This window comes from Ranitomeya variabilis, chromosome 1, assembly GCF_051348905.1.
Source record: "Ranitomeya variabilis isolate aRanVar5 chromosome 1, aRanVar5.hap1, whole genome shotgun sequence".
Taxonomy (NCBI): Eukaryota; Metazoa; Chordata; class Amphibia; order Anura; family Dendrobatidae; genus Ranitomeya; species Ranitomeya variabilis.
In genome coordinates this window covers 495,259,099-495,285,121 of record NC_135232.1, presented here as the reverse complement: position 1 = coordinate 495,285,121, position 26,023 = coordinate 495,259,099, and the positions used below count along the sequence as shown (strand labels likewise).

General features: G+C 44.1%; 1 protein-coding gene across 1 annotated transcript in view; it reads left to right on the top strand.

Moving 5' to 3' along the window:
- The window catches only part of LOC143794130 (coiled-coil domain-containing protein 17-like), an 81,695-nt gene extending 68,346 nt beyond the window's left edge, over positions 1 to 13,349 (top strand). The window contains exons 10-13 of the mRNA XM_077280948.1: positions 105 to 314; positions 3,205 to 3,427; positions 3,619 to 3,729; positions 13,137 to 13,349. Coding sequence (XP_077137063.1) covers positions 105 to 314; positions 3,205 to 3,427; positions 3,619 to 3,729; positions 13,137 to 13,277 — 685 coding nt within the window. The 3' untranslated portion in view covers positions 13,278 to 13,349. The remainder of the gene's footprint in view (positions 1 to 104; positions 315 to 3,204; positions 3,428 to 3,618; positions 3,730 to 13,136) is intronic.
- Positions 13,350 to 26,023: the final 12,674 nt, after the last annotated feature.

Below are 26,023 nucleotides of genomic sequence, written 5' to 3'. Positions count from 1 at the left end.
GAATCTGCTAGAACAACAAATATGGAAATCTTAATAAATTTAGTTTTTTGTCTTTTACTTGTTGGATTTTTTTTTGTGCTAAATTTTTTGCTTTTGACTTGCAGTTCTGGCTTTGTAGTATTTTATGACTATCTTCTTGGACTTGACCCATCTTATCGAGTATGCAGACTAGTTGTTAGTTTGTGCAGTGGAGGGCAGGAAATGGGAAATCCTTCTACCCTTCCACCTGTGTATTGTGATGCTTCACTATCCAAGTTGTACGAAAGCAAGAAACAGAATATGGCAATTCTATCTACAAAGCAGGCTGTGCCCAGGTACTTTACTTGTTATAATTACAGAACTTTTTTTATTCACCATTATGCAATTATATATTATCTTCATGTACAGTACTCAGTGCAGATTCATCATCAAATAGATCTTAAAACACTCAAAAAGAATTTTATGTAATAAAGTGTCTCAGTGGGTGCTATTGAAACTGCTAAGTATCTCCCTGAACTTCCTTTTGGATGCACTGCATGTTAGTTACTTGGTCGTGTCTGTTATTCCTTTATACTACATTCATTTGAGTGTTAGGTTGGGGTTAGACAAGCATATGAAAATTATTCGATTTTAATCCAGAAAAAGTTGATATTTTTTATCCGTATTATCATCCGTGTGACAATATTTTACGTTTGTGATATCCATGTGCCATCCGTTTTTATACATTAATATTTTAAACCATACATGATTAAATACAGTTTCCTAGGTTAATAATGGCAATGTAATAATTGGATGCAACATACATAATCTGTATGGGATCCAATTTTTTTTGGTGCACCTACATACTTAAATGGGCAACAATCATCCGATATACAGAGAATAGTGCATGTTGCAATTTTTTGGCATGCATGAAAAAATTATCATCTGAATAATCCTTTTAAATAACATTGGTCAGTGTGCTGTATAATACACTAGTTGGAAAGAGCACTTAGCATCCAAGAAAAACAGTGAAAACTGTAAAACAAAGAAAGTCAACTGTTTTTTGTCATATCCCCAAACGAAGAGAGAAATTAAACACAATAAAAAATCATATAAAAATTGTATATCTGTGAACACCATCTTGTCCCAAACAACAAGCCCCCCATTCAGCTCTGTCAGCAAAAAAACTAAAAAAAAGTTATAGCTCTCAGAATGTGGTAAGACAAAAACATTTTTTTCTTTAAAAGATAAAAAAAAGCTACAAAAGCATGGTATTACTGTAATTGTACCTGATCCAAAGAACAAAGCCATGTCCCAATTTTTACCACCTGTTGAATGACGTTAAAAAAAATTGTGAATTATTGAATTTTTGATTCTGGCCTATGATCAGTTGGTGTCAGTCGTTTTAGGCAGGCACAAGAAAAACAGTTGACCACTGAAAAGATGGACTAAACATAGACCAGAATGAGTCTAGAGTAACTGTGCCTACCTCATTATAGTGAATGCATCAATTGGAGGTTCTTTCTGAATCACGTATTTTGGGATTTATATGGAAGCCCCAATGTAATTACTCAGCCTAGAGCACAGGATAAAGGTTAACTGAGTCTTAAAAGTGATCCAAAATGTTATGTACCCCTAAAAATACCACCAATAAGAGCTTCACCTCAACCCACAAAAACAAGCCCCCACTCAAGTCCGTCACCTACTTTGGAAGAGAGACATTGCTCCCCAAAAAAGAAATCCAGCAAAATCTGCACTTTCAAATCCAAATGCCTCCCACCTTTCTGAGCCCCAGGATGTGTGTAGATTACAGTTAGTGTCCACATTTTGGCATTACTGTAGTGAAGCACAAGCTGGTCACAATGCATTGGGTACAACTATGGCATATTTACAATTTTCACATTCCATCATCCACTGTGCTTGATTTTGGAAAACACCAATGGGTTCAAAATAGTCACTGCAGATACAGATGCATTCCCAGAGGGGTACAATTTCTAAAAAATAGGGTCATGTGAACAGATTTCTGCTGTTCTGGAACTTATGAGTTCTACAAATGGAGTTAGCAATCTATTCTGGGAAAATATGCACTCCAAAAGTCAAAAAGTGCTTCTTACCTCCCGAGCCCTGTCATGTGGCCAAGCAGTACTGTACAGCCATGTATAGTGTATTGCCTTATTCAGAAGAAATTATGTGACAAATTATGGGGTCATATTCATCTATTCCCCCTTGTGGAAATGTAAAATCTGAGGCTAAAGCAACAATTCAATGGCAAAAATGTGATCAATTTTTCTTCACCGCCCAATGGTATAAAATTCCGTGACACTTCTGTCCTGTCAGTATGATCACTACATTACTATATAAATTGATTGAGGGGTTTAATTTGTAAGAAAAGGACCTTATGGGATGTTCTGCTGTTCTGGCATCTCAGGGACTCTGCCAATGTGACATGGCGCTTATAAACCATTCCAGCAAAATCTGTACTCAATAATGGTGCAAACTCAGGAGAAATTGAAAACAAATTATTTGGTAAATTTTCTCCTATTAAACCCCAAGTGGGGTACCTATGTAATCAGGAGAAATTAGACCAAACAATTTCTTGTGCAATTTCTTCTCTTACCCTTTTTAAAATGAGAAATTTGGGGGTAAATCCACATTTTTAAGGAATTAAAATATAATATTTCATTTTTAGGGCCCAATATTATAAATCCCAGTGAAGCACAAGTGGGGTTAAGAAGCTTACCACACCCCAAGATAAATTCCTTTTGGCGCATAGTTTCCAAAATGGGGTAATTTGTAGCAGATTTTTGCTTTGGCACCTCAGTGGCTCTGCAAAAATGGATGCAACAAGGATGTCGCACGGACATAAAATGAAGACACGTGGATGAGAAAATGGATAAAATTTGACAATGTTTCCTGGCTGAAAATAAGGTGATTTTTCATGTACTCGTCTGACCTCGGCCTTAAGAACACAAGTGCCATGTTCACAAGATGCTTCTTGCCTGTTTAACTGCAAATTCTACAAATGCCATAGCTTCCTCTGAGACATCTGTGGGATCTTATACAAGATGTACTTTGTTTAATGATAGAATTAATACCATGAAAGGGTTGTGTCAGATAACATACAGTAAAACCTGCCGAACATGTCAAACCTTGACCTTGACTTTTCAGTTGCTATGCTCTTAAAACTTTCAGTATATAGATCCAGCATAAATCAAATTAAGGGTTTTTTTGTTTCCTTTTTTTAAGGGTACGACCTTCTCCTAACATATCTCTAATAATTGAATTGCAAGCATCTGGTGGATATGATCCCTATGGGCAGGAAGTCAGTCGCTTGATTCCTCGAGGATGGGTAAAGGTGGACATTTTTGATTATCAGAACCGAGTCATAAGTGGACAGTGGAAAATACCAATTCGAATTCTTCCTCTTAAGCCATCACTTACAACCGGAGCTTTAAATGGAGTACCACAGGTACGACCATGTGTCCGAGATATTATACAACTATAATCTACAGTTTATATTGTCATTGTGCATTATAATCTGAAATATAGCTGGGACAAAAGACTACACATACTATATTGATAATGTAGATTATATCTAGATATGAAATACAGTGAATTATTGCAAATTCATTAATTAATTACTTTCATTTTCTTGTCTAGTTAGAAAATGCAGAACTGTTCATTCGACTTGTGAATGCGAGGGATGCAGATATTCAGAGCACCTACCCCATTAATATCAGCAACTCAATATACTATAAATATCCTCCTTTGGTAAGTCCTATATGCTTGGGTTGTTTGAATATTGTATTCTGCTTTATTTTGTATCTAATGGAGACACTCTCCACAAGTGTTTCTTTAGTATTACTTTTTTATTGAAGTCTTTTAAATTGAGACCCTTGTTACCACCTTTATAGCCATACAGGTGAGATATACATATAAATAATAAAAACATACTCACCGTAGCTATGTATGTAATTGCACACCTCATAGCCCCAGTATGAAATCCAAATGTCAGGGTAGACACTGGTAGCTCCAGTATTAGATCTAATTGACATAGTGGATTGCAGTGTGAGCAACTTTTTCTTATATCAACATTTGTGCTATCTCCAGTATTAGATCAGAAAGACAAGATGGGCAGCACAGTGAGCGGCCTCTTATCTTAGGACTTCTGGTATCTCCAGTATTAGATCAAATAGAGAGAGTGGACAGTAATCTGAGCAGAATCTTCTTATCTCATTTCACCTGTCATCTCTAGTATTAGGGTACTGTCACACAGTGCCATTTTGATCGCTACGACGGCACGATCCGTGACGTCGCAGCGTCGTATGATTATCGCTCCAGCGTCGTAGACTGCGGTCACACGTTGCAATCATGGTGCTGGAGCGATGCCGAAGTCCCCGGGTAACCAGGGTAAACATCGGGTTACTAAGCGCAGGGCCGCGCTTAGTAACCCGATGTTTACCCTGGTTACCAGCGTAAACGTCAAAAAAAAAAACAGTACATACTTACATTCCGGTGTCTGTCCCCCGGCGTCTCAGCTTCTCTGCACTGTGTAAGCACAGCGGCCGGAAAGCAGAGCGGTGACGTCAGACGTCACCGCTGTGCTCGCTTTCTGGCTGGCCGGCGCTCACAGTGCAGAGAAGCTGAGACGCCGGAGAACAGACACCAGAATGTGAGTATGTACTGTTTGTTTTTTTTACGTTTACGTTGGTAACCAGGGTAAACATCGGGTTACTAAGCGCGGCCCTGCGCTTAGTTACCCGATGTTTACCCTGGTTACAAGCAAACACATCGCTGGATCGCTGTCACACACAACGATCCAGCGATGTCAGCGGGTGATCAAGCGACGAAAGAAAGTTCCAAACGATCTGCTACGACGTACGATTCTCAGCAGGGTCCCTGATCGCTGCTGCGTGTCAGACACAACGATATCGTAACGATATCGCTAGAACGTCACGAATCGTACCGTCGTAGCGATCAAAATTGCACTGTGTGACAGTACCCTTAGATCAGACTGACATAGTGGATTGCAGTGTGAGCAGCTTTTTCTTACATAAACACTGCTGGTATCTCCAGTATTAGATCAGATAGACAGATTGGACAGCAATGTCAGCAGCCTATTCTTACCTTAGCACTCCTGGTATCTCCATTATTAGATCAGATAGACAGGTTGGACAACAATGTGAGCAACCTCTTCTTACCTTTGCACTCCTGGTATCTCCAGTGTAACATCAGAAAGATGTGGACAGCAGTGTGAGCAACCTCTTCTTACCTCTGCACCCTTTGTATCTCCAGTATTAGATAAAATAGACAAGGTGGACAGCAGTATGAGTAGCCTCTTCTTACCTCAGCACTCCCGGGGTTTCCAGGATCACATTAGAATATCCAATGGTAGCACATATTCCTAAACATGGAGAGAGAGGTATTCTACTGCACATGATCATAGGCACCTGTCCTAATATTCTAGGAGAGGTTTCTGTCAATGTGAGGTCATGAGTCACCCGCCAGGGCCGTGGAGTACCCGGTACCGGGTCCGGTGATCACAGGGGGATGTCACCCGGTCCTTGGCTGTGGGCGACCATGTAAAAGGGGAAATTGAATAAAGTTATGTTCATGACTAGTGTTGAGCATTCCGATACCGCAAGTATCGGGTATCGGCCGATACTTGCGGGTATCGGAATTCCGATACCGAGATCCGATACTTTTGTGGTATTGGGTATCGGTATCGAAACAACATTAATGTAAAAATGTGTAAAAGAAAGAATTAAAATAAAAAATATTGCTATACTCACCTCTCCGACGCAGCCTGGACCTCACCGAGGGAACCGGCAGCGTTGTTTGCTTAAAATTCGTGCGTTTACTTCCTTACGTGAAGTCCCGGCTTGTGATTGGTCGTGTGCCGCCCATGTGGCCGCGACGCAACCAATCACAGCAAGCCGTGACGTAATTTTAGGTCCTTCAGGATTTTAAAATTACGTTCTGGCTTATGATTGGTCGCGTCGCGGTCACATGGGCGACGCGACCAATCACAAGCCGTGACGTCACGGGAGGCTGGACACGCGCGCATTTTAAAATGCTTCCTTACGTGAAGTCCCGGCTTGTGATTGGTCGCGTGCCGCCCATGTGACCGCGACGCGACCAATCATAAGCCAGAAAGTAATTTTAAAATCCTGAAGGACCTAAAATTACGTCACGGCTTGCTGTGATTGGTCGCGTCGCGGCCACATGGGCGGCACGTGACCAATCACAAGCCGGGACTTCACGTAAGGAAGTAAACGCGCGAATTTTAAGCAAACAACGCTGCCGGTTCCCTCGGTGAGGTCCAGGCTGCGTCGGAGAGGTGAGTATAGCAATATTTTTTATTTTAATTCTTTCTTTTACACATTAATATGGTTCCCAGGGCCTGAAGGAGAGTTTCCTCTCCTTCAGACCCTGGGAACCATCAGGGATACCGTCCGATACTTGAGTCCCATTGACTTGTATTGGTATCGGGTATCGGTATCGGATTGGATCCGATACTTTGCCGGTATCGGCCGATACTTTCCGATACTGATACTTTCAAGTATCGGACGGTATCGCTCAACACTATTCATGACGCCACCTGTGGTATTCGATCAGTGGGGACCGACGCTGCTTTAAGGGGTCCTCTGGGGTGATGTTATGGCAGCTAGATGGTATCACTTCCCACAGGTGAAGTGTATCCCCTGGGCTCCTGGTGTGTAGATGGAAGATGGTGAATGGCGCGTTATTGACATTTTTAATCCCTGTAATGAGCTGGGATTTGACCTTTGGTACTGCGAGTAGACCTGCGTAGTCCCTGATCTAACATGTCTGCTGTTACTGTAGTGGACCCACTAGTGTGTGTGCTACTTGTAGGTTTGCATTGTATTGGCAAACTGGGCAAGCGTCTGTGTATTCTTAGATTCACCATAGGTCTGACAGATTCACCAATAGCAGAGGGTGGATTCTCTGGTTCCACTGCTGGGGTGACGTTTGCTGCTTGAACCTGCTGGCATAAAGTCTCTTCTGGTTCAAGATGGTTCTGAATCACATCTTCTTGTATTTCCGGCTGGGGAAAGTTTAAGACAGGTATCACTATGGCCTGATGTACTTGACTCCAAGACTGGGGAAAATCTCCAAGAACAGTGTGAATTTTCTTCTCTTCTTCTTCCATGGGTTGAGATGTTCCTGGGTCTGTTTCTCTGTTCCTCAGTTTATCAGGGCATACTTTGAGATGGTCTCTGGATACTGCAGTTGAAGTTTCTCCTCCATCTTTACTGATAAGGCAGAGTTTCGTGTTGTTGAAGTTTCAAGATAGGAAAGTAAACGGTTCTGGTTTCCACTGGTCGTCAAGTTTGTGTAGTCTTCTTTTACGCTTTAGCACTTGTTCACCTGGTGACAAGGGAATTGAAGGGGCTCGTAGGTTATAGTCTCTTTCTTGTTTCTGTCTTGCTTGTGATAGACTTCTTTCAATGCACTCTTGTACTTGGTGGTACGTTTGTTGTCTTTTGGTATCCCAATGTGCATCAGATGAGGTATTTTCTGTGGTTAGGACTCCCATGTCTAGATCAACAGGTAGTTTGCTGGATCTTCCTCTCATCAGGTATGCTGGAGTACAGTTGGTGGAATTCACTGGAATGTGGTTGTACAAGTCTACTAAGTCTGGTAACTTTTCTGGCCATAAGTTTCTTTCATGTAAAGGCAAGGTCTTCATTAAGTCAATCACTACTTGGTTCATCTTTTCACACATACCATTGGTTTGTGGGTGGTGCGGTGTGGTTCTTATCTTTTTACATCCGTAGAGGTTGCAAAACTCTTGAAACACTTCTGCTTCGAAGGCTGGTCCTTGATCAGTAAGTACCTTCTCAGGATATCCATGTGGTCTACAGAAGTGCTGTTGGAAAGCTCTGGCTGCCATCTTTGCTGTCTGGTCCTTGACCGGTACGACTACCAGGAATCTGGAGTAGTGATCCACAATAGTCAAAGCGTAGACATAGCCTGACCGGCTTGGAGTTAGCTTCACATGGTCTAAGGCCACCAGTTCAAGTGGCTGTTTGGTGACTATGGGCTGTAGGGGAGCCCTCTGGCTGTCACGGTCCTTTCTGCGCAAGCTACATGGGCCACACTTTTGGCACCACTTTTCGATGGCTTTCCTCATGGCAATCCAGTAGAACCTTCCACGAAGTAGAGTCTCTAACTTCTTCCATCCGAAGTGTCCTGCTCCATCGTGGTACGCTTCCAGAACCATTGGCGCATCTTATCTTGGGACCACTAGCTGCCAGACCAGCTCGTGAGTACGTGGATCAATACTCCTCTGACACAGCTTGCCATCATACATAAACAGTTTGCCTTTTTCTTTCCACAGCTGTTGAGTCTTTTGTGGAGCATCTTGACCAGGGTGCGAATTGGCTTGTGTCAGCAGCTCTTTGACCAGACGGACTGCGGGGTCACTGTCCTGTGTCTCTGCCCACCCATGGTGGAGCAATGGGTTCAGCGTAGCATCTTGCTTGTTTCAGTGCCTGTTCCTCACATGATAAGAATACTGAGTCACCTTAGGGTGATGGAAAGCTGGCAACTCTATTTCTTTGAGTGTTTCTGAACCTTCTCCCATCTCTGGCAAGTTGCGCATCCTGGACAAGGCATCGCTATTTGCATTCTTGTGCCCCACACGGTGCTTAATAGTGAACTCATAATTGGACCACCAAGCCATTCATCGCTGCTCCAAAGCACCTAGTTTTGCTGTCTCCAGGTGTGTCAGCGGATTGTTGTACGTGAAGACGGTGAACCTTGCCGAGGCCAGGTAGTGCTTGAACCTCTCTGTCACTGCCCAGACGATAGCGAGGAACTCCAGCTTAAAGGAACTGTAGCTCTCAGGGTTCCTTTCAGTGGGGCGAAGTTTCCTGCTGGCGTAGGTGATTACCCTTTCTTTGCCTTTCTGTACCTGGGACAACACGGCTCCCAGTCACATGTTGCTGGCGTCTGTGTACAGCACAAACGGTTGGTCATATTCAGGGTAAGCTAGTACTTCATCTCCTGTGAGAACCAACTTAAATCGAGTGAAAGATCTCTCCAGCCAGTCGTCCCAGTCAAATAGGGTATTCTTATCCTTGCTCTTCTTGGATTGGCCCACTAACAGGTCTTGTAGTGGTGCAGCTATCTTGGTGAAGTCTTTGATAAATCTTCTGTAGTAGCATACCAACCTGAGAAACTGCCGGACTTCATGGAGGTTGCTGGCCTTTGGCCAGTCTCTGATCACGGTGACCTTGTCAGGGTCTGGTGCCACTCCTTCGGCGCTCACCACATGGCCCAGGTACTGCACTTTTGGTTTCAACAGGTGACATTTAGATGGTTTTACCTTTAAGCCAAGGTTGGACAGAGCTTCGAAAACCTCGGATAGGTGCTTCAGGTGGTCCTCATAAGTCTTGGAGAAGACGATGACATCGTCCAGGTACAGCAAGACGGTTTCAAAGTTCTTGTGCCCGAGACAGCACTCCATCATCCTCTGAAATGTTCCTGGGGCATTGCACAGTCCGAACGGCATGTAATTGAATTCACAGAGACCCATTGGTGTGGTGAAGGCCGTCTTTTCCTTATCTGCCTCTGCTACGGGAACCTGCCAGTACCCACTGGGGAGCTCCAAGGTGGAAAAGTAGTTAGCAGATTTTAAAGCAGCTAATGACTCTTCTATTCTAGGCAATGGGTATGCATCTTTGTGTGTAATGCGGTTTATCTGCCTATAATCTACACACATTCTCATGGTGCCATCCTTTTTCCTGACGAGGACTAACGGAGCTGCCCAGGGGCTACAACTATCTCTGATTACCCCAGCCTCTTTCATCTCTCGTAACATGTCTTTGGCGCACTTATAATGATCTGGAGGTACAGGCTGGTATCTCTCCTTAATGGGCGGATGATCTCTCTAGGGGATATGATGTTGAATCCCTTTTACCTGCTCAAAATCTAGTGGGTGTTTGCTGAATACTCGCTCATACTCATGGACCACCCGGTAAGCCCCTTGTTTTTGGTGTGATGGTGTAGAGTCAGTGCCCACGTGTAATTTCTGACACCAATCCTTCATTTGTCCTGCAGAGCCATTGTCCTCCACCTGGTTGGACGGGACCAAGGGTTCTGTTGCCTGTATTACATTATCAACAGTAAACAGTTAGCAAGTGTGGCATATTTGGTTATGTGGACCTCCTTCTCTCCACCCTCCCCTTGCGGACTTCAACCAGCCCTCTGGCTGTCAGGATTGTGGGCCTACTATCTGAATACACAGGTTCTACTAGGGCCTGGTAGTCTTCACCTCTGAGGCCTATTGCTGCCCCATGCCATATTAACATTTCACTCCTGGGGGGTATTGCAATGGGGATTGAATCACTCACTGTGGCACAGCCAATTTCTCCACCAGATAGTTCTACCTGCTGTCTCTGCACTAGAGCTCTGATTTCTTTCTGCAGGACACGTTCACTGGAACCAGCAGTTTCGGCCACCTGTTGTAATAAGACAATAACCTCTGCAAGACAATTTTCTATGACATTAGTACCAATGGTCATTATGGGGTTATGTTCACGATGGTCAATATCGACAATCACCATTCCCTAGGCCTTCAATTATACCCGCCCCACCTTAATGGTGACCTCTTTGTACCCCACCTGTGGCAATGGCTGACCGTTACTGGCTACTATTGTCAAATCATCACCTGGGCCACGATTAATGTCTGTGTCAGCCCAGTACCGTTAATATAGAATGTAAGGCATAGTTGTCACCTAAGAACCGGTGTCCAATAAAGCGTTCATCGGGATGCCGTCGATCACAATGGGAAGGACAGGTCGTCCGCCGACGTACTTGGCTCTCCAGTTTTGTGGGCCTGGTCGTCCTATTCCTGGGGGTTGGCCCTCTGCCCCAGGGGTCGCTCGTTTAAATGACAGTACCTTGCGATGTGTCCTGCCTGGTCGCAGCAGATGGGTCGTCCATCCTGATGATAGCGATCGTTGTCTTTCCCTCTGGTCGGCGGGATCCTATTCTGTCATCGCCATGGGACGTCTTCCGGTCTGGAAGCCAGCTTGATCTTTTCTTTCAGCGACTCCTGCAGGAACTGCATGGTTTTAGCCAGTGCAGCTACGCTTTTAGTCAGTTCCTGGACCTGGAGGCATAGTCCTGTGGAAGAGTCATCATCCAGGATCTGTGCGTTGGCCTCAACTGGGACTTGATGATATGATGCCACCTCCTGGTGGTACGTGAGAGCTGGATGCCTATGGAGCACTGTGCAGCTGTGCTGAGGTTTATGCAGCACCCGGATAGCTCTGTCCTTAAATTGCGCAAAGTCCAGGTCAGGGATTCGCAAGGCCAGGATGCGCAGCTGTGTCCTGTGATTGCTGGACAGGAGACCCTCAATGAACTGTTCCTTTAAGAGTTTTTCTCCATCCTGCACGCTGTTAGGGTCAACCTGTCTGACGGCCCGCAGTGCCTCCTGGAGATTAAGGGCATAGTCCTGTATGCTATCCTGTGCTCTCTGCTTGCACCCAAAGAACTTCATTTTGATTAAAGGTGTAGTACAATGCCAAAGATTTCACTTACTTCTTACATTACATGAGTGATATCTATTGTAACTTCTACAATAGCTCAGAAACCGGACAGTATAGTCCTCCATACAATATTATGGGCACCACATAGTGCTCCATACAGAATAGTGAGCCCCATATAATGCTCCATATAGTTTAATGAACCCCATATAATGCTCTGTATAGAATAATGAGCCCCATATATTGCTCCATACAGACTAATGAGCCCCATATATTGCTCCATACAGAATAATGGGCCCCATATATTGCTCCATACAGTTTAATGAGTGCTCTATAATGCTGCATACAGTATTATGAGCCCCATATAATGCTCCATACAGTATACGATGGGCCTCATATATTGCTTCATACAGAATGGGCCCCATATAATTCTCCATACACGATGGGCCCCATATGATGCTCCGTATATAATGGGCCCCATATGTTGCTCCATATATAATGAGCCCCATATGATGCTCCATATGCAGTTGGCCCCATAAGATGCTCCATAACTAATGGGCCCCATATACTGCTCTATATGTAATTGGCCCCATAAAATGCTCCATATGTAATTGGCCTCATAAGATGCTCCATATGTAATTAGCCCCATAAGATGCTCCATATGTAATTGGCCCCATAAGATGCTCCATATGTAATTGGCCCCATAAAGATGCTCCATATATAATTGGCCTCATTAGATGCTCCATATGTAATTGGTCCCATAAAGATGCTCCACATGTAATTGGCCTCATAAGATGCTCCATATATAATTGGCCTCATTAGATGCTCCATATGTAATTGGTCCCATAAAGATGCTCCACATGTAATTGGCCTCATAAGATGCTCCATATGTAATTGGCCCCATAAAGATGCTCCATATGTAATTGGCCCAATAAAGATGCTCTGTATGTAATTGGCCTCATAAGATTCTCCATATGTAATTGGTCCCATAAAGATGCTCCACATGTAATTGACCCAATAAAGATGCTCCATATGTAATTGGCCACATAAGATGCTCCATATATAATGGGTCCTAAATACTGCTCCATATGTAATTGACCCCATTAGATGCTCCAAACATTTAAAAAAAAATGAAAAACCCCTCCTCCCTGGCCGCTGCTCTGCCCCGGCTCCTCAGCGCCACCATATTCCAGCTCTCTGCACTGTGACTGCTCAGGCAGAGGGTGCACAGACGTGAAGTCATCGTGCCCTCTGACATGAACGTTACAGACAGAGGAGACGGAAGACGCTGCAGCGTTGGAGCGGGAAGAGGTAAGTATCGCAAGTACCGGGACACAGGCACAGGGCCCCCATAGCATGACAGTGTCCCCAACAGCGAGTGGGCACCTCCTGACTGCTCAGGGCCCCGACACTTGCCCAGGTGCGCCGGATGCTGACGCTGGCCCTGACAGAGGCTATATGCATATAGTAGATATACTTTAGTGATAATTTCCCTAGAGAAAAGAATATTGATTTGCTAACTAAAAGTATTTAGGAATTTACTTATCATGATATTTTCCTTAGGTATTTATATTTTTAATTCCTTTGGAACAGCTTTGACATGCAGAAAATTGTTGTTTTGAATGTTGACTTCATAAATGTCTTTTTACTCCTCAGACAGCAGCATACATCCATCCAGAGGAGGTTGTCCTTCCAACTCCCTACTATTCACCCTCGTACCTCTTCCCAAATGTGCAGCCTATATACGGAGAAAATGTGGATTCTCCCCCTTCAAGAAATGATCTAATGACACAGTGACTGATGATGAAATCTAAATTTATGATAATTCATAACTTCTGAGAATGATTTAATTCATAATAAAATGTATCTTTTTTATATTATGTGAAGGGTCACATCGATCAAGTTTACATTTTTTCTCTCCTTATAATTTGTTGCAATATTCTTACTGCAATGAGCAACGAAGTACTGCTCAAAAATCCTTTAGTACTAACTGTATGACTTCGGCTTCAGCGTTACAACTTTAAAGCCGTGTTCACAGATTCAGAGTTTTTTCATGATATACTCATGGATTCCATAGATAATACACCAATATTCTGCAGCTAATGCATGTGAATGGGTATTTTATACACCATTATTAAACAGCAGGAAAAATGAATCAACATTTACAGCATGTTCCTAATTTGCCATGTTTCTGCATGGAAAAGCAGTGGCTAAGTCTCATTGAATGATATAGGTAAATCCTTAACTTGTGAACATAGTCTGAGGAAAAAAGGCAATAAAATGGCACACTAAAGGTACCTTCACACGAAGCGACGCTGCAGCGATAGCGACAACGATGCCGATCGCTGCAGCGTCGCTGTTTGATCGCTGGAGAGCTGTCACACAGACAGCTCTCCAGCGACCAACGATGCCGAGGTCCCCGGGTAACCAGGGTAAACATCGGGTTGCTAAGCGCAGGGCCACGCTTAGTAACCCGATGTTTACCCTGGTTACCTGCGTAAAAGTAAAAAAAACAAACAGCACATGCTCACCTGCGCGTCCCCCAGCGTCTGCTTCCTGACACTGACTGAGCTCCGGCCCTAACAGCAGAGCGGTGACGTCACCGCTGTGCTTTCACTTTCACTTTAGGGCCGGCGCTCAGTCAGTGTCAGGAAGCAAACGCTGGGGGACGCGCAGGTGAGCATGTACTGTTTGTTTTTTTTACTTTTACGCTGGTAACCAGGGTAAACATCGGGTTACTAAGCGCGGCCCTGCGCTTGGTAACCCGATGTTTACCCTGGTTACCAGTGTAAAACATCGCTGGTATCGTTGCTTTTGCTTTCAAACACAACGATACACAGCGATCGGACGACCAAATAAAGTTCTGGACTTTATTCAGCGACCAGCGACACCACAGCAGGATCCTGATCGCTGCTGCGTGTCAAACGAAACGATATCGCTAGCCAGGACGCTGCAACGTCACGGATCGCTAGCGATGTCGTTTCGTGTGAAGGTATTTTAAGAACAACCTCTGCGGAAATATTGTGAGGGGAAGCTAGAGTTACCACAAACAAAACTTAAAGGGTAAACATATTTTCATGTATCTTTTCAAGTACATTAAAACACTAGATACAGAACAATTGATTAAAAATACAGTCTGAGCCCTGACATGTTTTTTCATGCATAAATGCAAAAGTAAAACATAAATACAATGGATTTACGCAGTACATATTAGAAATGTTTCTTGTTCTATCTAATTAATGATGATAGTTTGCAAAATAGGAAAAAATAATACTGCAGATGAAAAGCCTCTATGATCGCCTATAGCACAAATAATAGGCAGCAATAACATACAGTATGATATACTTAGGTTTAGGCTGAATTTAGACATCATGAAACATAGACTGGATGGTAGTCTCCCGAACCTGACAGTGTCATAGGCATATATGAAATGGTTTAATTCAGCTTGAAAGACCCACGGCCAGTCCATGCATGGACTATATTTCACACACGTCTGAAATCAACCTTAACCCCCAAGAGTTGTTTGCACGTTAATGACCGGGCCAATTTTTACAATTCTGACCACTGTCCCTTTATGAGGTTATAACTCTTTTAACGCTTCAACAGATCCTGATAATTCTGGCATTGTTTTCTCGTGACATATTGTACTTCATGATAGTGGTAAAAAAAATTTGATATTACCTGTGTTTATTTGTGAAAAAAATGGAAATTTGGTGAAAATTTTGAAAATTTCACAATTTTCCAACTTTTAATTTTTATGCCCTTAAATCACAGAGATATGTCACTCAAAATAATTAATAAGTAACATTTCCCACATGTCTACTTTCCATCAGCACAATTTTGGAACCAAAATTTTTTTTTAGGGAGTTATAAGGGTTAAAAGTTGACCAGCAATTTCTCATTTTTACAACACCATTTTTTTAGTCATTTTGAAGTCACTTTGAGGGGTCTATATGATAAAAAATAACCAAGTGTGACACCATTCTAAAAACTAAACCCCTCAAGGTGCTCAAACCACATTCAAGAAGTTTATTAACCCTTCAGGTGTTTCACAGGAATTTTTGGAATGTTTAAAAAAAAACCGAACATTTAACTTTTTTCACAAAAAATTTACTTCAGCTCCAACTTGTTTTATTTTACCAAGGGTAACAGGAGAAAATGGACCCCAAAAGTTGTTTTACAATTTATCCTGAGTACGCCGATACCCCATATGTGGGGGTAAACCACTGTTTGGGCGCATGGCAGAGCTCAGAAGGGAAGGAGCGCCGTTTGACTTTTCAATGCAAAATTTACTGGAATTGAGATGGGACACCATGTTGGGTTTGGAGAGCCCCTGATGTGCCTAAACATTGAAACCCCCACAAGTGACACCATTTTGGAAAGTAGACCCCCTAAAGAACTTATCTAGATGTGTGGTGGGCACTTTGACCCACCAAGTGCTTCACAGAAGCTTATAATGCAGAGCCGTAAAAATAAAAAATCATATTTTTTCACAAAAATGATCTTTTCGCCCCCAATTTTTTATTTTCCGAAGTGTAAGAGAAGAAATTGGAACCAAAAAATTTTAGTGCAATTTGTCCTGAGTATACCGATACCCCATATATGGGCGAAAACCACTGTTTGTGCGCATGGCAGAGCTCGAAAGGGAAGGAGCGCCGTTTGACTTTTCAGTGCAAACTTGACTGGAATTGAGATGGGACGCCATGTTGCGTTTGGAGAGCCCTGAAGGGCCTAAACATTGAAACCCCCCACAAGTTACACAATTTTGGAAAGTAGACCCCCTAAGGAACTTATATAGATGTGTTGTGAGAGCTTTGAACCCCCAAGTGTTTCACTACAGTTCATAACGCAGAGCCGTGAAAATAAAAATTCCTTTTTTTTTCACCAAAATTATTTTTTAGCTCCAAGTTTCATATTTTCCCAAGGGTAACGGGAGAAACTGGACCCCAAAAGTTGTTGTCCAATTTGTCCTGAGTACGCTGATACCCCATATGTGGCGAGGAACCACCGTTTGGGTGCATGGCAGAGCTCGTTAGGGAAGGAGCGCCGTTTGGAATGCAGACTTAGATGGATTGGTCTGCAGGCGTCACATTGCATTTGCAGAGCCCCTGATGTACCAAAACAGTAGAAACCCCCAAGTGAACCCATAATGGAAACTAGACCTCCCCAAGGAACTTACCTAGATGTGTTGTGAGAACTTTGAACCCCCCAAGTGTTTCATTACAGTTTATAACGCAGAGCCGTGAAAATAGAAAAATCATTTTTTCCTGCAAAAATGTTTTTTAGCCCCCTGTTGTGAATTTGGATTCTGGGCTCCCCCGGTGGCCGCTTGTGGAATTGGACTTGTCATCCTCTTTCCTGTTTCACCTGGTTCCATCAGTAGTGGGTGTTGCTATTTAAGCTCATTTCTCTGGTGGTTTCTTGCCGGTCAACAATGTTATCTGATGCCTCTCAGTGCTTGTTCCTGCTTCTAGACTACTACTAGATAAGTTGGACTTTTGTCCATGTTTTGTTTTGCCTATTTGTTCCAGTTCACAGCTGAAGTTTTGTTACTGTGTCTGGAAAGCTCTCGTTGATCAGGGATTGCTACTCTGGCGTTATGAGTTAATGCCAGAGTTTAAGGTAATCTCTGGATGGTGTTTTGTTAGTGTTTTTCTGCTGACCATGAAAGTATACTATCTGTCTTCTGCTATCTAGTAAGCGGACCTCAAATTTGCTAAGACTATTTTCCTGCTGCGTTTGTTGTTTCATCTGAACTCACCGTCATTATATGTGGGGGGCTACTGTCTTCTTTGGAATATTTCTCTAGAGGTGAGCCAGGTCTTATATTTCCCTCTGCTAGCTATTTAGGTCTTAGGCCAGAGCTGGGCATCTAGCGATAAATAGGAAATGCTACCTGGCTATTTCTAGTTGCGCGGCAGGCTTAGTTCATGGTCAGTATAGTTCCATCTTCCGAGAGCTTGTCCCTCTATAGGCTTGCTATGATCTCTGCCTGCAGAGATCATGACAGTTTGACCGGCCAATAAAGTGTTAAAGACCCAGGTTGAGAAAGGAGAGTTATAAGAAGTCTGCTGGAATTTTTTTTTTTTTTTTTTTTTTTCCTCCAGTCTGCCTTGCTGCAGTCTTTTTTCTCTCTCTCCTCCTAATCTCTGTATGGCTCTGTGTGCACCTGACAATAATGGATCTCCAGAGTGTAACTACGGGTTTGAATAATCTCATCACGAAAGTACAAAATTTACAAGATTTTGTGGTACATGCTCCGGTATCTGAGCCGAGAATTCCTTTGCCGGAGTTCTTCACAGGGAATAGAGCTAGCTTCCAGAATTTCCGAAATAATTGTAAGCTTTATTTGTCCCTGAAGTCTCGTTCAGCTGGAGACCCTGCTCAGCAGGTTAGGATTGTGATTTCCTTGCTCAGGGGTGACCCTCAAGATTGGGCCTTCTCATTGCCAGCAGGGGATCCTGCGTTACGCGATGTGGATGCGTTTTTTCTGGCCTTGGGCTTGCTTTATGAGGAACCTCATTTGGAACTTCAGGCAGAAAAAACTTTGATGGCACTATCTCAGGGGCAAGACGAAGCTGAAGTTTTCTGCCAAAAATTCCGTAAATGGTCTGTGCTTACTCAGTGGAATGAGTGCGCCTTGGCGGCAACTTTCAGAGAAGGTCTCTCTGATGCCGTTAAGGATGTTATGGTGGGGTTCCCTGTGCCTGCAGGTCTGAATGAGTCCATGACAATGGCTATTCAGATTGATAGGCGTCTGCGGGAGCGCAAACCGGTGCACCATCTGGCGGTGTCTATGGAAAAGACGCCAGAAAGTATACAGTGTGATAGAATTCTGTCCAGGAGCGAGCGACAGAATTTTAGACGGAAGAATGGATTGTGTTTCTATTGTGGGGATTCTACTCATGTTATATCAGCATGCTCTAGGCGTACAAAGAAGCTTGATAAGTCTGTTTCCATTGGCACCATTCAGTCTAAGTTTATTTTGTCTGTAACCCTGATTTGCTCTTTGTCATCCATTGCCACGGACGCCTATGTTGACTCTGGCGCCGCTCTGAGTCTTATGGATTGGTCCTTTGCCAATCGTTGTGGTTTTGATTTAGAGCCTTTGGAGACTCTTATTCCTCTGAAGGGGATTGACTCCACCCCATTGGCTAATAATAAACCACAATACTGGACACAAGTAACCATGCGTATCAATCCGGATCACCAGGAGATTATTCGTTTCCTGGTGCTGTATAATTTACATGACGATTTGGTACTGGGATTGCCATGGTTGCAGTCTCACAACCCAGTCTTGGACTGGAGAGCAATGTCTGTGTTGAGCTGGGGATGTAAGGGTATTCATGGGGACTTACCTTTGGTTTCTATTTCGTCGTCCATTCCCTCTGAAGTCCCTGAGTTCCTCTCTGATTATCAAGATGTCTTTGACGAACCCAAGCTTGGGTCGTTACCTCCGCACCGTGAGTGCGATTGTGCCATAGATTTGATACCGGGTTGTAAATATCCCAAGGGTCGTTTGTTTAATCTGTCTGTGCCGGAACATGCTGCTATGCGGGAATATATAAAGGAGTCTTTGGAAAAGGGACATATTCGTCCATCTTCTTCTCCCTTGGGAGCTGGGTTTTTCTTTGTCTCAAAAAAAGACGGCTCTTTGAGACCATGTATTGATTATCGGCTTCTGAATAAGATCACTGTTAAGTATCAATACCCATTGCCATTGCTTACTGATTTGTTTGCTCGTATAGAGGGTGCTAAGTGGTTCTCTAAAATTGATCTTCGTGGGGCGTATAATTTGGTGCGGATCAGGCAGGGGGATGAGTGGAAGACCGCATTTAATACGCCCGAGGGCCACTTTGAGTATTTGGTCATGCCTTTTGGTCTTTCTAATGCCCCTTCAGTTTTCCAGTCTTTTATGCATGATATTTTCCGCGATTTTCTGGATAAATTTATGATAATATATCTGGATGATATTCTGATTTTTTCTGATGACTGGGACTCTTATGTCCAGCAGGTCAGGAGAGTTTTTCAGGTTCTGTGGTCTAATTCTTTATGTGTGAAGGGGTCTAAGTGCGTTTTTGGGGTCCAGAAAATTTCCTTTTTGGGGTATATTTTTTCTCCCTCTTCCATTGAGATGGATCCCGTCAAGGTGCAAGCTATTTGTGACTGGACTCAGCCCTCCTCTCTTAAGGGTCTTCAGAGATTTTTGGGCTTTGCCAACTTTTACCGCCGATTTATTGCTGGTTTTTCGGATGTCGTTAAACCACTGACTGATTTGACCAGACAAGGCGCTGATGTTGCTAATTGGTCCCCTCATGCTGTAGAGGCCTTTCAGGAGCTTAAGCGCCGTTTTGCCTCTGCCCCTGTGTTGCGTCAGCCTGATGTGAATCTGCCTTTTCAGGTTGAGGTTGACGCTTCGGAGATCGGAGCTGGGGCAGTGTTGTCGCAGAAAGGTTCCGACTGCTCCGTCATTAGGCCTTGTGCCTTCTTTTCTCGCAAATTTTCGCCCGCAGAGCGGAATTATGATGTTGGGAATCGGGAGCTTTTGGCCATGAAGTGGGCGTTTGAGGAGTGGCGCCATTGGCTCGAGGGGGCTAGGCATCAGGTGGTGGTATTGACTGACCACAAAAATTTGATTTATCTTGAGACTGCCAGACGCCTGAATCCTAGACAGGCGCGCTGGTCTTTATTTTTTTCTCGCTTTAATTTTGTGGTGTCATACCTACCGGGTTCTAAGAATGTTAAGGCAGATGCCCTTTCTAGGAGTTTTGACCCGGACTCTCCTGGTAATTCTGAACCCACAGGTATCCTTAGGGAGGGAGTAATTTTGTCGGCCGTTTCTCCTGATCTGCGGCGGTCCTTGCAAGAGTTTCAGGCGGATAGACCGGATCGTTGTCCGCCTGATAGACTGTTTGTTCCGGATGATTGGACCAGCAGAGTCATCTCTGAGGTACATTCTTCTGCATTGGCAGGTCATCCCGGAATTTTTGGTACCAGGGATTTGGTGGCAAGATCCTTCTGGTGGCCTTCCCTGTCACGAGATGTGCGAGTCTTTGTGCAGTCATGTGACGTTTGTGCTCGGGCCAAGTCTTGTAGTTCTCGGGCTAGCGGACTGCTGTTGCCCTTGCCTATTCCTAAGAGGCCTTGGACACACATCTCGATGGATTTTATTTCAGATCTGCCTGTTTCCCAGAAGATGTCTGTCATCTGGGTGGTCTGTGACCGTTTCTCTAAAATGGTCCATTTGGTTCCTCTGCCCAAGTTGCCTTCTTCTTCTGAGTTGGTTCCTCTGTTTTTTCAGAATGTTGTCCGATTGCACGGTATTCCTGAGAATATTGTTTCTGACAGAGGTACCCAATTTGTGTCTAGATTTTGGCGGGCATTCTGTGCTAGGATGGGCATAGATTTGTCTTTTTCATCTGCTTTTCACCCTCAGACTAATGGCCAGACCGAGCGGACTAATCAGACCCTGGAGACATATCTGAGGTGTTTTGTCTCTGCTGACCAGGATGATTGGGTTGCTTTTTTGCCATTGGCAGAGTTCGCCCTCAATAATCGGGCCAGCTCTTCCACCTTGGTGTCCCCGTTTTTCTGTAATTCGGGGTTTCACCCTCGATTTTCCTCCGGTCAGGTGGAATCCTCGGATTGTCCTGGAGTGGATGCGGTGGTGGAGAGATTGCATCACATCTGGGGGCAGGTTATGGACAATTTGAAGTTGTCCCAGGAGAAGACTCAGCGTTTTGCCAACCGTCATCGTCGTGTTGGTTCTCGGCTTTGTGTTGGAGATTTGGTGTGGTTGTCTTCTCGTTTTGTCCCTATGAGGGTCTCTTCTCCTAAGTTTAAACCTCGGTTCATCGGCCCTTATAGAATATTGGAGATTCTTAATCCTGTTTCTTTCCGTTTGGACCTCCCTGCGTCCTTTTCCATTCATAACGTTTTTCATCGGTCGTTATTGCGCAGGTATGAGGTACCTGTGGTACCTTCAGTTGAGCCTCCTGCTCCGGTGTTGGTTGAGGGTGAGTTGGAGTACGTTGTGGAGAAAATTTTGGACTCTCGTGTTTCCAGACGGAGACTCCAGTATCTGGTCAACTGGAAGGGTTACGGCCAGGAGGATAATTCTTGGGTCAATGCATCTGATGTTCATGCTTCTGATCTTGTTCGTGCCTTCCATAGGGCTCATCCTGGTCGCCCTGGTGGATCTGGTGAGGGTTCGGTGCCCCCTCCTTGAGGGGGGGGTACTGTTGTGAATTTGGATTCTGGGCTCCCCCGGTGGCCGCTTGTGGAATTGGACTTGTCATCCTCTTTCCTGTTTCACCTGGTTCCATCAGTAGTGGGTGTTGCTATTTAAGCTCATTTCTCTGGTGGTTTCTTGCCGGTCAACAATGTTATCTGATGCCTCTCAGTGCTTGTTCCTGCTTCTAGACTACTACTAGATAAGTTGGACTTTTGTCCATGTTTTGTTTTGCCTATTTGTTCCAGTTCACAGCTGAAGTTTTGTTACTGTGTCTGGAAAGCTCTCGTTGATCAGGGATTGCTACTCTGGCGTTATGAGTTAATGCCAGAGTTTAAGGTAATCTCTGGATGGTGTTTTGTTAGTGTTTTTCTGCTGACCATGAAAGTATACTATCTGTCTTCTGCTATCTAGTAAGCGGACCTCAAATTTGCTAAGACTATTTTCCTGCTGCGTTTGTTGTTTCATCTGAACTCACCGTCATTATATGTGGGGGGCTACTGTCTTCTTTGGAATATTTCTCTAGAGGTGAGCCAGGTCTTATATTTCCCTCTGCTAGCTATTTAGGTCTTAGGCCAGAGCTGGGCATCTAGCGATAAATAGGAAATGCTACCTGGCTATTTCTAGTTGCGCGGCAGGCTTAGTTCATGGTCAGTATAGTTCCATCTTCCGAGAGCTTGTCCCTCTATAGGCTTGCTATGATCTCTGCCTGCAGAGATCATGACAGCCCCCCAAATTTTTATTTTCCCAAGGGTAACAAGAGAAATTGGACCCCAAAAGTTGTTGTCCAATTTGTCCTCAGTACGCTGATACCCCATATGTTAGGGTAAACCCGTTTGGGTGCACGGGAGAGCTCGGAAGGGAAGGAGCACTGTTTTACTTTTTCAACGCAGAATTGGCTGGAATTGAGATCGGACGCCATGTCGCGTTTGGAGAGCCCTTGATGTGCCTAAACAGTGGATGCCCCCAATTCTAACTGAAACCCTAACCCAAACACACCCCTAACCCTAATCCCAACTTTACACATAACCCTAACCACACCCCTAACCTGAATATGCCCCTAAGCCTAACCCCAACCACACCCCTAACCCCAACACACCCCTAATCCCAACCCTAACCACACCCCTAAATCCAACACACCCCTAACCCTAATCCCAACCATAACCCTAACCACACCCCTAACCCTGACACACCCCTAACCCTAATCCCAACCGTAAATGTAATCCAAACCCTAGCCCTAACTTTAGCCCCATCCCTAACCCTAACTTTAGCCCCAACCCTAACCCTAACTTTAGCCCCAACCCTAACTTTAGCCCCAAACCTAACTGTAGCCCTAACTCCATCCCTAACCCTAGCCCCAACCCTAACCCTAGCCCTAACCCCAACTCTAACCCTAACCCCAACCCTAACCCTAGCCCCAACCCTAACCCTAGCCCCAACCCTATCCCTAGCCCCATCCCTAACCCTAACCCTAGCTCCAACCCTAACCCTAGCCCAAACCCTAACCCTAGCCCCAACCCTAACCCTAGCCCCAACCCTAACCCTAGCACCAACCCTAACCCTAGCACCAACCCTAACCCTAGCCCTAATGCTAGCCCCAAACCCTAACCCTAGCCCCAACCCTAACCCTAATGGGAAAATGGAAATAAATACATTTTTTTTATTTTATTATTTTTCCCTTACTAAGGGGGTGATGAAGGGGGGTTTGATTTACTATTTATAGCGAGTTTTTTAGCGGATTTTTGTGATTGGCAGCTGTCACACACTAAAAGACGCTTTTTATTGCAAAGAATAGTTTTTGTGTCTCCACATTTTGAGAGCTATAATTTTTCCAAATTTTGGTCCACAGAGTCATGTGAGATCTTGATTTTTGCAGGACGAGTTGACGTTTTTATTGGTACCATTTTCTGGGCACATGAAATTTTTTGATCGCCTTTTATTCTGATTTTTGTGAGGCAGAAAGACCAAAAACCAGCTATTCATGAATTTATTTTTTGGGGGGGGCATTTATACCATTCCACGTTTGATAAAATTGATGAAGCCATTTTAATCTTCGGGATAGTACGATTACAGCGATACCTCATTTATGTCATTTTTAGTGTTTTGGCGCTTTTATACAATAAAAACTACTTTATAAAAGAAATAATTATTTTTTGCATCGCTTTATTCTGAGGACTATAACTTTTTTATTTTTTCACTGATGATGCTGTATGGTGGGTTGTTTTTTGCGGGACAAGATGACGTTTTCAGCGGTACCATGGTTATTTATATCCGTATTTTTTATCGCGTGTTATTCCACTTTTTGTTCGGCGGTATGATAATAAAGCGTTTTTTGCCTCGTTTTTTTTTTTTACGGTGATCACTGAAGGGGTTAACTAGTGGGACAGTTTTATAAGTTGGGTCCTTACGGATGCGGCGATACTAAATATGTGTGCTTTTATAGTTTTGGTTTTTTTAGATAAAGAAATGTATTTATGGGAACAATATTTTTTTTTCTTTATTTAGGATTTTTTTTATTTATTTTTTTACATATGTGAATATTTTTTTTTTACTTTATAACATTGCCCCATGGGGGACATCATGATATAGGGTCAGACTGCTGATCTGACACTTTGCAGAGCACTGTGTCAGATCAGCGATCTGACAGGCAGTGCAGGGACGCTTGCAAGCGCTTGCTCTGAGCAGGCGCTTGCAAGCCACCTCCCTGCAGGACCCGAAAGCAGCCCCGCGGCCATATTGGATCTGGGGCCTGCAGGGAGGAGGAGGTAGGAGACCCTCGGAGCAACGCGATCACATCGCGTTGCTCCAAGGGTCTCAGGGAAGCACGCAGGGAGCCCCCTTCCCGCACGATGCTTCCCTATGCCGCCGGAACACTGCAATCATTTTTGATCGCAGTGTTCCAGGGTTAATGTGCCGGGAGCTCTCCGTGACCGCTCCTGGCACATAGTGCCGGATGTCAGCTGCGATAGTCTGCTTGCACTGCAGTCGATCGCATATGACGTACTATCCCATCACTGCGAATTAAGTCCCAGGTCACCTTGACGGGATAGTACGTCATATGGGATTAAGGGGTTAAGGTATGTACACACAATGGCATTTTTTAGGCGGAAAAACTTCAAAAGAGTGAACATAAGCAATTCTATGTAAAAATGACTTGCTTTGTGTATGTTCAGTCTTTTGGAGGTCTTTTAACCTCTTCAGGTTTCTAATAGTGCCAAGTAGGGTTGAGCAAAACGGATCGGTCAAATTCAAAAATCGCCGACTTTCGGCAAAGTCAGGTTTCATGAAACCCGACCCAATCCCAGTGTGGGATCGGCCATGAGGTCGGCGATCTTCGCGCCAAAGTTGCGTTTCGTATGACGCTTTCAGCACCATTTTTCAGCCAATGAAGGAGGACGCAGAGTGTGGGCAGCGTAATGACATAGGTCTCGGTCCCCACCATCTTAGAGAAGGGCCAGACAGTGATTGGCTTGCTTTCTGCGGCGTCACAGGGGCTATAAAGGGGCGTGCACGCCGACCGCCATCTTACTTCTGCCGATCTCAGCATAGGGAGAGGTTGCTGCAGCTTCATCAGAAGCAGGGATATCGTTAGGGAGGGAAGATTAACCCCCAAACCGCTTGTGCTGTAGCGATTTCCACTGTCCAACACCACATTTGTTTTGCAGGGACAGTGGAGGCTAGATTTTTGTGCATCAGCTCTGTAGCTTATTAGGCTGCCTTATAAGGCTCCCTGATAGCTGCATTGCTGTTTGTATGCCGCTGTGCAAACCAACTGCTTTTTTAAAAGCAAAAATCCTGTTGCTCCTTTCTGCACAGTTATCTTGTTTATTTGTCCACACTTTTGTGTGCAGCAGTCCTTTTTATTGCTGGCTGCCATACTTGTCCTGAAAATTGTAGTACAGTCCTTGTATTTTTTTATATATTTTCCAGCCACGTTCTGCCACTTACACTGTATAGTGTAATACCCAGGGCCTGTTTTTTGCTGCAGTCTTCCCCCCCAGAAAAAGGGAGATTTAAATTGCCAACAAGTTTATATACATCAGTTCTGTTTGTTGTATATCTGCCAGCCACGTTCTGCCTTTTACATTGTATAGTGTAATACCCAGGGCCTGTTTTTTGCTGCAGTCTCCCCCCCAAAACAGGGAGATTTAAATTGCCACTAAGTGGATCTACGTCAGTTCTGTTTGTCGTATATCTGCCAGCCACGTTCTGCCTTTTACATTGTATAGTGTAATACCCAGGGCCTGTTTTTTGCTGCAGTCTCCCCCCCCCAAAAAAAAGGGAGATTTAAATTGCCAACAAGTTTATATAT